The sequence below is a fragment of the Triticum urartu genome, chromosome 3 (assembly GCF_003073215.2).
Source record: "Triticum urartu cultivar G1812 chromosome 3, Tu2.1, whole genome shotgun sequence".
NCBI classification, from domain to species: Eukaryota; Viridiplantae; Streptophyta; class Magnoliopsida; order Poales; family Poaceae; genus Triticum; species Triticum urartu.
Window position 1 is genome coordinate 118,948,333 of NC_053024.1, and position 12,248 is coordinate 118,960,580.

The window sequence follows — 12,248 nt, forward strand, 5'->3', positions numbered from 1 at the left end:
GCGCACCGTCCCGTGACGCGCCGCCCGTGAGGAATCAACGGCAAGGCTGACCGGCGGCAGCCTTGCCATTGATTCCCCACGGGAACCGAGGCAGTTGGGGGAAGACGAGCCGCCGTGTCCCTGACGCGGCTGGCCCGCGGCTTTTTCACGCCAAAACAGTTCGCCCTGGTGCCCCCGGGCGCCCCCCAGCGTGCCGGGTTCAGCCTGGGTCCGCCGGCGCTGTTTTCGGCTCAGGCCGGCGAAAATCGGGCTCCTGGGGGCGCGACTGGGCCGTTTTTTCGGCGCCGGCGCAAAAAAAAACGCCTGAGGAGGCCTTCCTGAGGACGCGGCTGGAGATGCCCTAAGCTTTTGTGTTTGTTTCTGTCATGATCTTTTGATCATGCATCTACTAGCATATAGCATCTAGCATAGAGGTAGGCATACAACATCCCTGACACTTGCAGGATGATACGGGCACGACGGAGGAGGTGAAGCCCAATTTCAGGACTTCACCAAGCTAGGCGTGTCATTGTTATTTTTAATAATTAGATTTTTTTTAATAATTATGAGTTTTTGCTTGGTTTTGGGCCTGTCCAACCAAGTCAGGTCGAGGCCCATTAGGCTGGGCGCCTCACCCCTCCATATAAGGAGCTGGGGCGCATTGGGTTTAGGGAGTTGGGAATTTTAGTCTAAAAATATCGAGTTGTGTTTCTTCGGTGAAGCATCCCTCCGGGATCGGCGATGCCGTTTATCTAATAAAGATTGCTACGGAGGTTCTTGTGTTCATCAAGGATTATCGTGCTTTGGTTTGAGGCTTGGTGATCTTCATCACGTTGCTTGCTGGATTTGTTTCCTCATCTTCAGGTTACGTGGATTACTTCCGTGATTAGAAGTTTTTCTATTTGATTGTCTTGCGGTGAAAGATCGGGCAAAAACTATAGGATCATCACGTTGATCCTTATTATGTGGTATCAGATTACTGGGTTCCTCACCGCGAGTTCATCCTGTTGAGTCTGGTCTGCGGAGAGTTCTCGTAGATCACGGTGCAAATTGCTGTTTGGCGAGGAGATTAGTGGCGGCAAATTCGCGAGGGCCGAGCACGCTTGGATCTGTGTCTCGGCAGGGAGTTTGTCTTCCAGTCAAATCAAATTGAGGGCGTCCGTGCTATAAATTTTCCTTGCGATCTCGGCGAGGTTTGGTCGCTCAAATAGGAAGGACGGCGCTGTTTTCGGCTGACTCTAGATTTTCAGGAAGCAGAGCGATTTGGTTGGTACGTGATGGTGTATTAGTTAGTTTTGGAGTTTTGCGATCAGCTTGCCGGATTTTTAAATTAGTTAAATCCTAATTAGTTAAGGCAGGAGAGAGAAGATTCTTTTGTTTCAGTCCGTTTGGGAAATCAACTCACGGTAGAGTCGGGCTTGTGGTAAAAAAAATCTGCGATTTTATTTTCTGTTGGCCGGATAGGGAAGATCCGAAGATGGCTTCGACATGGTTTTCTTGACTTGACGAGAAGTCTAAGGATCGTGCTCGGACTGAGATAGCTGATATACAAAAGATCATTAAAGAGATGCGGGCGGAACTAAAAAAGCCTATTACAGTTTTTCCCGCGCATACTGTGCAGACTTCCGCGAAGGTAATTTCCAAGGACACATCCGTGGTTCAGATAAATGATGTTAACAAGGAAGCAACAACACATACTGGTTCTAAGGAGGACAAGGCTGATGTTGACACGATTTTGGTGGACAATGTTGTACCATTGAGCGGGCTGAATATGCAACTCAAGAGGGTACATGTTGAAGCTTGCAAAACTGTTGACAAGGGTCAGCGGTGGAGTTTATTTCAGACTCAGTGTATGACTAAAGGACAAGCATGCAAGTTGATGATTGATGGTGGTTGTACTAATGGCATAAGCAAGGCAATGGTGGCATCATTGGGGTTGTCCACATGGCGCATTACTGAACCTAAGCATCTTGAGTGGTTGAATAGCTGCGGTATATGCTGAAGGTTACTCATAAAGTGCGTGTGCCATTTACAGTTGATGACTATGTTGATGTGGTAGAATGTGATGTGTTGCCATTGGAGGTGTGTGGGTTGTTACTTGGACGTCCATGGCAGTATGATCGCAATGTCACACATGCTGGGAGAGCAAATACATATTCTTTTGTGCATGACGGCAAACAACAGACTTTGAAGCCTACGAAGGATGATCAAATAAAGTCTGATGTGGAGCTGGTGGTACACAAGGAGAGGTTGCGCAAGGCTAAGCTGCAACATGAGGAGCATGATGCACAGAGCGACATTGTTAATATTGCTTCAGCTCTACCTGTAGATGACAAGCCTGTTGTTCTTGTTAGTGACAAGCCAGTTGAAGTACAACCTCTTTCTGATGAGAGGAAGGATGTTGCAGCATGTGTTACAATTCCAGTTTGTGTTGACACAGGTGTTCAGACTGATGATATTTGTGTGTGGTACACAAGGAGAGGTTGCGCAAGGCTAAGCCGCCAAGGTTAGCTAAGCTGCAACATGAGGAGCATGATGCACAGAGCGACATTGTTGATATTGCTTCAGCTCTACCTGTAGATGACAAGCCTGTTGTTCTTGTTAGTGACAAGCCAGTTGAAGTACAACCTCTTTCTGATGAGAGGAAGGATGTTGCAGCATGTGTTACAATTCCAGTTTGTGTTGACACAGGTGTTCAGACTGATGATATTTGTGCTGATCATGTCTCAGTGCATGAGGTGCTTCGGGGCGACAAGCGCAGTTTTGTTAGCACACTTGTGAGGCGTTTTGTTGGAGCAGCAGTGCGGATGCACAAAGGCAAGGATGGACATGTTCGTCAGTTGTGTGGCCCAGGCATTACTCATATTTTGCAGGGTAGTGCAAAGCAGGTTCATGTTCAGAAACAAAGGGCTCCAGCAAAGGTGGACAAGAAGAAGGTGGTGGCACCTATGCCCAGGCGTGTGTGGAGAAGAAAGTCACCCACAACTGAACCAAGTCGAGTAGACCAAGAGGGAGGATGTGGAGTGGTAGGCACGCGAGACTTGAAGATGGCGAAGACGCATGATGCTTTTGTTGATATCACGCCACCCTTTCTAGCAGACCCCCGCGCGTTGAGGACAACGCTTTTTGAAGGGGAGGAGGATGATACGGGCACGACGGAGGAGGTGAAGCCCAATTTCAGGACTCCACCAAGCTAGGCGTGTCATTGTTATTTTTAATTATTAGATTTTTTTTTATAATTATGAGGCTTTGCTTGGTTTTGGGCCTGTCCAACCAAGTCAGGTCGAGGCCCATTAGGCTGGGCGCCTCACCCCACCATATAAGGAGCTGGGGCGCATTGGGTTTAGGAAGTTGGGAATTTTAGTCTAAAACTATCGAGTTGTGTTTCTTCGGTGAAGCATCCCTCCAGGATCGGCGATGCCGTTTATCTAATAAAGATTGCTACGGAGGTTCTTGTGTTCATCAAGGATTATCGTGCTCTGGTTTGAGGCGTGGTGATCTTCATCACGTTGCTTGCTGGATTTGTTTCCTCATCTTCAAGTTACGTGGATTACTTCCGTGATTAGAAGTTTTTTTATTTGATTGTCTTGCGGTGAAAGATCGGGCAAAAACTATAGGATCATCACGTTGACCCTTATTACAGGAGTAGGCATACCAACACGTACAACAACAAAAATTCAGAGAGAATGTTGCAGCAACCATCAATTTTTTTTCATGTCGGAGTGATCCAGCAGCAGGCCGTAACGGGTCGGGGGCGATTAGTTTAGGTGGGCAGGTGGAAATCACATCACGGGGGAAACCAAATTCGACCGAGAAACACCAGTTGAAATCAGTTTGATCATTTTTCCAACTCGATTCATCAGGACTAATCAAAACAGGTGTCAATCAAACATAGGACAGAAAATCGACTCAGACTGAATTCGGCTGGAATTTGGACACTCCCTAAAGTTTTTCCCATCGAAAAAGAAGCGCAGGCAGCGAGGGAAGGAAACGCGTTCCGCATGCAGCTCCGATAGAACGTCGGAATCCGAGTCTGGGTATGACCGCACGAGTGCCCAATTCGTATCTGAATTTTCTTCTGTATATAGTGAGCGAGCCCCCGTGCCCTCGTCGATTTTCTTCCCGCTGCCTCCTCCTCCATCTAGAATTTTAGATCCTGCGCGCTTCGCCGCTCCCCTGCCTCTGGAAGCTCTGTTGAGCCCGCGGATCGACCCGATGGCCGCCACCAAGCGATCTGCCGCCGCCGTCGACGGCCACGCCAACCGGCCGGGAGCAACCTGCGCCAAGAAGAGGCGCATCACCGGAACCACCGGGGACTACGATCACGAGTCCTGCCTGGGCGAGGGCATGTTCGGCGTCGTCGACAAAAGGCGGCACCGTGCCACCGGCCAAGTCGTCGCCATCAAGTCCTTCCGCGACCCGCGCAATAAGGACGCGCCCGCCGACGCCCAGGAGGTGCTGCGGGAGGCCCGCTTCCTCGAGGCGTGCGGCGGCCACCCGCACATCGTCGGCTTCCGCGGCGTCGTGCGGGACTACGTCACCGACGAGCTCTGCCTCGTCATGGAGTACGTCCAAGGGCAGAGCCTCCACCGCCTCCTGACGGAGAGGCGCGGCCGCGGCGGGCTCCCGGAGGCCACGGTGCGGGGTTTCATGTGGCAGCTCCTCTCGGCGGCCACCGAGATGCACCGGCGCCACGTCGTCCACCGCGACATCAAGCCGGCCAACATAATCGTCGGAGAAGGGGAAGGGACGCTCAAGCTCTGCGACTTCGGGGTCGCCCTGTCCATGTCGGAGGCGCCGCCGTACCGGCCGGCCGGCACGGGCAAGTACCGAGCCCCCGAGATGCTGCTAGGAAAGCGGGACTACGACGCCCTGGTGGACTCGTGGTCGCTTGGGTGCGTCATGGCGGAGACCATCTCCGGCGAGAGGCTGTTCGACGAGGACAACTCGACCTGCCTTCTCCGAAGGATCTTTGAAGTGGTCGGAATGCAGGACGACACAACCTGGCCGGGGTTCACGTCCCTGCCGTTCGCGGACGCGGTGCTGCCGCCACAGTTGCCGACGGTGCAGCGGAGCAGGCTGCGAGAGCTGTTCCCGGAGGATACGCTGTCCGAGGAGGGGTTTGAGGTCCTGAGCGGCCTGCTCGCCTGCAATCCCGACAAGCGGCTGACGGCGGCCGCCGCGCTCAAGTTGCCCTGGTTCGCCACCATGGCTGCGGACGCCCGTCCCCCCGCTTCTCCTCCTGCGGTCGCTGCGACGACGGTGTCCATCAAGGTGGAGGAAGTAGAGGTCGCTCCGACAGCGCTACGCAGAAAGGAAGTGACTGCAAAGAAATATCTGTCATTGTTTGTAACAAGATAGATTGTCTACCTGGAATTTTTCTCTATTGTTCAGAGCGCATGTATACCAGTGCATCAACGCCTGATTTCCAAAATTCATTGCACGTGCGATTGGAAGCTTGAAAGCTAGCTTCCTGATTCCTTCCATTATCTTTCCACCAGACCTGGCGCCGTCGCCTCTAATCGTCGCTCGCCGTAGCCTGCCAGTCCGTGCAAGTCGCTTGAAATCGTTCGCCTTCCTGCCGTGCCAACTTTTTATATATTACTGAGGTTAATATTTTGAACATTTTCCAACTTATTAGAGCATCCGTTGTGCCGCCCAGGGACGTTTTTTCGTCCAGCTCGGGCTGGGCCGACGCAAGTTTTTGGCTTGGGGGGCAAATATTTCCAGCCGTGTCCACCCCAAGCACCTCTGCTCCTTGACGAGGAGGACGCGTGGCGGGCAGCGAGGAAGCGGCCGGGCGCCACCGCTCCTTGAGCTCGCCCCGCGGCGGCTCGGGCACGCCCGGGCCGGCACGCGACGAGCAGGGCGGCGACGGCGGCGTGCGGTGAGCAGAGGGCGGGTGGTGAGGAGGCAGAGGCCGGCGCGCGGCCAGGAGGCGGTCGCGACCAGCGGTGATGAGGAGGCAGAGGCCGGTTGCCGAAGATGTCGTGCGTCCGGAGTGTGGCATGCGGGCGCGGGCACCGGCCCCCTCGAGCAGCAGCGAGGTGAGCCGCGGTACGCGGGCGAGGCGAGCTCCCGCGGGATCCGGGAGGCCATGCTCAGTGGGTCCGCCTCGGCACGCAGGCCTTGCTCACGGCGGCTGCGGCGCGCGTCGTCACCGACACCACCGGCTTCACCTCCTCCTCCTTCTCCTCCTCCTCCAGCACCGTCGCCATCTTCTTCGACCGGGTCCGCCTCGGCGCGCAGGCCTTGGTCACGGCGGCCGCAGCGCGCATGGTCATCGACACCACCGGCTTCACCACCTCCTCCTCCTTCGGCACCGTCTCCATCGGCATCGCCATGGCCGGAAGCACGGCCACATGCGCTTCACTTGCCTGCGTCGGCATCGGCGTCGGCGGCGGCGGGACGGTGAACGAAGCGAAGCTGGCGGCGGCCAAGGTCTGGCTCTACTCCACACTGATGCCGGTAGAGGAGGCCGTGGCAGAGGAGGTCGGGGACGGCTCCACGCACTCGCGCCTGGAAAGCGCGAGGAGGAGGAGCACGAAGCGGGGGCTGAAGAGGAGCGACCCGCAACGCGCAGAGCGGCGGCGGCCACGGACGGCGCGCGGGAGAGGACCAAGAGAGGAGCGTGGTGAGGGCGATGAGCTCGCCGACCCGCAACATCCGGACTGGGAGGCGAAGCCGCAGCGCTGCTCCGATGGCGGCTATGGCGGACATGCCCGATGCTACTTCGGGTCTGGGGCGCGGTGAGAGCACGTGGCCACCAGCGAGGTTAGCCGCGGTACGCGGGACAGCGGGCATGCACTGCACGTGGTGGGCCTAACCAGAAAAAGAAAGGAGAGAGAGATTAAAGGCTGGCAGTGGGCCTTTTGCTGCCAAAAAATATTGCCGGCGCCCCCAGCTGCCCCCCGATTCCCTGGGTTTGCCTTGGGTGCGCCAGCCGTAGTTTTCGTTAAATCCAGCGCAAAACGAGCTTGTGGGGGTGCGACTGGGACACTCTTTTTAACGCCGGTGCCAAAAAAAGGCTCCTGGGGACGTCCCGGGGGCGCAGCTGGAGATGCTCTTATGTGTCAACAATGACAATAAAATATCTTTTAGAGTTTTGGATTAAAAAAACACATTTAGAAAAATTATTCATGTAATTCGGAAAGGTGTTTCACACATTTCGGAAAACAATTATGTAATTAAAAAGTGTTCACATATTCTGTAAAAAGAAGCCACTGCAATTTCCAAAAGTGTTCTCTCATTGAAATGAATGTTCATGTAATTTAAATAAGTATTTGTGGGGGTTTAAACTGAAGTTTTAAAACATAAAAATAGGATAACAGAGAGTAAAATAGATCAAAGAAGAAAGATTATAATGTAAACAAAATAGAAAAATAAATTATCAAAACAAAAAGGGAAAAGGGAAAAAACATGAATGAAAAATCTAAACCCAAATAGAAATATGGTTTCCTAAAAAACCCAACAAAGAAGCATGAACAGTTACCCAAAAAAAGAAGAAGAAACCACTCATACCGCACTACGGTACTAGGTTAGCCCATTATGTGTTGGGGATTGTAGCAGAAATTTAAAATTTTCTACGCATCATCAAGATCAATCTATGGAGTAATCTAGCAACGAGGGGAAGGGAGTGCATCTACATACCCTTGTAGATCGCTAAGCGAAAGCGTTGCAAGAACGCGGATGAAGGAGTCATACTCGTAGCGATTCAGATCGCGGTTGATTCCGATCTAAGCGCCGAACCACGGCGCCTCCGCGTTCAACACACGTACGAAACGGAGACGTCTCCCACGCCTTGATCCAGCAAGGAGGAGGGAGAGGTTGATAAAGAGAGTCCAACAGTAGCACGATGGCGTGGTGGTGATGGAGTGGCAGTTCTCCGGCAGGGCTTCGCCAAGCTCACGCGGAGGAGGAGAGGTATTGGAGGGGAGGGGCTGCGTCAGGTTCAAGGGTGTGGCCGCCCTCCCACCCCTCCACTATTTATAGGTGGGGAGAGAGGGGGCCGGCCCCCCTAGATCCTATCTAGGGTTGGGGGCGGCGGCCAAGGGGGGAGGAGTGCCTCCCAAGTCAAGTGGAGGCCCTCCCCCTTAGGGTTTCCCCTCTCCCATGCGCATGGGCCTTGGGGGGGCTGGTGCCCTTGGCCCATTAAGGTTAGGGCGCCCCCCTACAGCCCATGCTGCTGTATTGGATGTGGTGGAACATTTTCCGAACCTCCGGAATCCTCCGGAACCTTCCGGAAGCTTCCCGGTACAATACCGGAAAAAACTAAACTTTTCCCGGAACCCGAACAACAACTTTCCATATATAAATCTTTACCTCCGGACCATTCCGGAACTCCTCGTGATGTCCGGGATCTCATCCGGGACTCCGAACAACATTAGGTAATCACATACAAGTCTTCCTAATAACCCTAGCGTCATCGAATCTTAAGTGTGTAGACCCTACGGGTTCGGGAACCATGCAGACATGACCGAGACAACTCTCCGGCCAATAACCAACAACGGGATCTGGATACCCATGTTGGCTCCCACATGTTTCACGATGATCTCATTGGATGAACCACGATGTCGAGGATTCAATCAATCCCGTATTCAATTCTCTTTGTCTATCGATACGATACTTGCCCGAGATTCGATCGTCGGTATCCCGATACCTTGTTCAATCTCGTTACCGGCAAGTCTCTTTACTCATTCCGTAACACATCATCCCGTGATCAACTCCTTGATCACATTGTGCACATTATTATGATGTCCTACCGAGTGGGCCCAGAGATACCTCTCCGTTACACGGAGTGACAAATCTCAGTCTCGATTCGTGCCAACCCAACAGACACTTTCGGAGATACCTGTAGTGTACCTTTATAGCCACCCAGTTATGTTGTGACGTTTGGCACACCCAAAGCACTCTTACGGTATCCGGGAGTTGCACAATCTCATGGTCTAAGGAAATGATACTTGACATTAGAAAAGGTTTAGCAAACGAACTACATGATCTTGTGCTAGGCTTAGGATTGGGTCTTGTCCATCACATCATTCTCCTAATGATGTGATACCGTTATCAATGACATCCAATGTCCATGGTCAGGAAACCGTAACCATCTATTGATCAATGAGCTAGTCAACTAGAGGCTTACTAGGGACATGGTGTTGTCTATGTATCCACACATGTATCTGAGTTTCCTATCAATACAATTCTAGCATGGATAATAAACGATTATCATGAACAAGGAAAAATAATAATAACCAATTTATTATTGCCTTTAGGGCATATTTCCGACATTATGTACTCCCTCCATCCCAAAATTCTTGTCTTAAATTTGTCTAAATACGGATGTATCTAGTTATATTTTAATGTTAGATACATCCGTTCTAAACAAATGTAAGACAAGAATTTTGGGACGGAGGGAATAATACCCTATAGTCGGTGCGTATAAGCGGCCAATAAGCCGCTCGCTACGTATAAAGACGGAATGGCCCTTAGAGCATCTCCAGCCGTTGCGCCCCCAAGACGCGCCGAAAATCGCCTTTTGGAGGCGAGCCGACGGTTTTTCGGCGTGGAGGCGAATACGTCCCCAGCCGCCGGGCCCCAGACGTCCCCACAGTTCGGCCAAATTTCAGCAAACACAACATATTTAGGCCAAATTTCAACAAACATGACATATTTCGGTGAAATTTAGACATTTTTTACACGAATAAAATGCACGAAAAAACCCCTAAACTACGGGCCGAAGTAGGCGCTGAGCAGGGCGTAGTCGTCGCCGGCGTCGTCCTCCTGCTTCTCCTCCTTGACATGGCCGGCGCCGCTGCTCGACCCCTCGCCCCGGCGCGCTGCTTCACGGCGGCGGCGTTCGGCGATCTCCTTCAGGGCGCGGCGCTGGGGGTCCAGCTCCATGCGCGCGTAGTCCTCGCGCGCCCACTGCAAGGCGGCCTCTTCTTGGTCGGCCTCCTCGGCGAGAGCAGGCTCCGGCTTCACGGCAGCGAGCCCCGGCTCCGGCTTCACCGTCGCCAGCCCTGGCTCCCTCTTCGGCTTGACCAGGCGAGGAGTGGCCGAGGAGGAGGAGCCACGGCCGCCGTCGTTGATGACGAGGCCGGCGCCACGGGTGCGCCTACCGAGCGGCATCTCGGACGGCTCTGGCTTGACGCTGACAAACGCCGGCGCGTCGGAGGAGCGAGAGGAGGATCGGGAGGAGGAGGAGGAAGAGGAGGATGACCATCCCATCATCCTCCTCGGCAGCCAGCGCCGCCGCTCCGAGTGGTCGGGTACTCGAACAGCGGGTCGTTGCCGCCATCGAGGTGCGCGAGGACGCCGCTGAGCGTGCGGCCCGGGACGCCCCACCACAGGCGGCGGCCCTCGCTGTTGTCGCGGCCGCGCGGCGCCGACGCGTTGTTGGTGGAGGCGAGCCGCACCTCCTGCTAGCGTTCGAAGTACGCCGCCCACGCCGCATGGTTGTCGGCGGCGTACTCCGGGAGCGCCCGCTCCGCGGCCGTCAGGGACGCCCGTGCACACTCGATCTCGGCGTGGAAATAGGTGGGCGCCTCGGGGACGGGCAGAGGGGGGACAGGGACCCCGCCGGCGCTGAGCCTCCACCGCGACGGAGCGCGTACGTCGGGTGGCGCGGGGTAGTTGGCCTCGTGGAGGAGGTGGGCCTCCCACTCATGCAGCGAGCGGCAACCGAAACCGTTGGCCGCCGCCGCATCGCCGGGGTACCTCGCGCTCATGGTTGCCGGGGGGAGAGAGGGGCTCGAACGCCAGAGAGAGGGGAGGAAGTGCGGCGGCGAGGGAGGGAAGGATTGGTGCCTCACCTGCGTGGCCAGGGGCGGCTTTTATAGCGGCTCGGGGGCGTCCGCGTGTGAACGCGTGACGGAAGGCGGGGCGGCGTCACCGCACTTCGCCGCCCGTGAATCAATGGCAGGCTGACCGGTGGCAGCCTTGGCATTGATTCCCCGCGGGAAAACCGAGACGATAAGGACGACCAGCTTTCGTCTCGCTGACGCGGCCGGTCCTGCTACTCTTTTGCGCCAAAACGTTCGAGCCAGCGCACCCGGGCGCTGCCCAGCGCGCCGGGTTCGGGTTGAGTGCGCCGGCGCCAATTTCGGCCTAATCCGGCGAAAAACAGACTCGTAGGGGCGCGACTGGGACCTATTGGGGGCGCGGCTGGAGATGCTCTTACTGCGGCCAATAAGCGGCATGTCACCCATGCACAGGTGTTATTGGGAAGAGAAATACAGGGCCGATTTTCTTTGTGTTTTTGCCGCTTTTCTTTCTCTACATTTCCTTTGTTTTCTTATGATTAATTTGTTTTTTATTTTCTAGTTTTCCTTTTGATTTTTATTATTCCTTTTATCTTCAGTATTTTTCTTTTTCTCATTTTAAAATGATTTTTTTGAATACACATACATTTCTACCAAAAATGCTTGAGCACCTTTTAAAATGTAGTGAATATATATTTTAATTTATGGATGTTAACATTTTCTAAAAATGAGTCAGCATTTAAAAAAAGGTGTGAACAGATTTTATAGTTTCATAAACACTTGCCAAATTACATGATCATATTTTAAACTATGTTAAAAGAACGTTACTCCTTCTAATCAATATTCATTATCGCTGAGTTAGTACAACTTTGTAGGTGAAATATATTTTAAATTACAAGAACATTTTGGTAAATAAAATAACACTTTATGAATAATTACTAGTAATATTTTTTTACAACACACAAATATTTTAGTATTTGCTACATAGTTAAGTAATAAAAAAGTCAGCCTTTTATTTACAAAATGGCAATTTCAGTTTATTGCATTGTACACCCCATTTAGCTTCTGGAAGTAATGCAGTGCTATCGCACATCATACGCACCACAACAAATCTTATAGCGCCTTATACAGTGCAACTCGTACAACAGGCAGGGTGCGACTAGGCCTCGCTTAGCGCGAGATCGTATCAGTGCTCGCGTGAACCGCCTGCACCAATGGCCAGGCCCAGCGCGCTGAGCCACAATCACTCGCCGTTAACTTTCCTTCTTCTCAATTTTTTTTGTTTTTTCCCTTTTTACATTTGTTTATATTTCCAAATATTTAAAATATATATTACAAAACCACTGTACATAAAATTATGAAAAGATCTTAATCATGCATTTGAAAAAAATGTTAACTATGTATAGAAAAATGTTTGTGATGTACACAAAAAATATATAACATTTATCCGAAAATTATATTTCAAAACATGTATATGAAAACATGTTTGTCATGTGTTTGAATAATATGAAA

The 12,248-nt window shown here is 52.5% G+C and overlaps 1 protein-coding gene and 1 pseudogene across 1 annotated transcript; one reads left to right on the top strand and one right to left on the bottom strand.

The window, feature by feature from the left end:
• The first annotated feature begins 3,770 nt into the window (after positions 1-3,770).
• Positions 3,771-5,465, top strand: LOC125548138 (putative cyclin-dependent kinase F-2). The gene has a single exon (XM_048711816.1). The coding sequence runs from the start codon at positions 4,195-4,197 to the stop codon at positions 5,338-5,340; it is 1,146 nt and encodes a 381-aa protein (XP_048567773.1). The 5' UTR covers positions 3,771-4,194; the 3' UTR covers positions 5,341-5,465.
• A 128-nt stretch (positions 5,466-5,593) lies between these two features.
• On the bottom strand, positions 5,594-7,031 carry LOC125548139 (annotated as a pseudogene).
• Between the last annotated feature and the right edge of the window lie 5,217 nt (positions 7,032-12,248).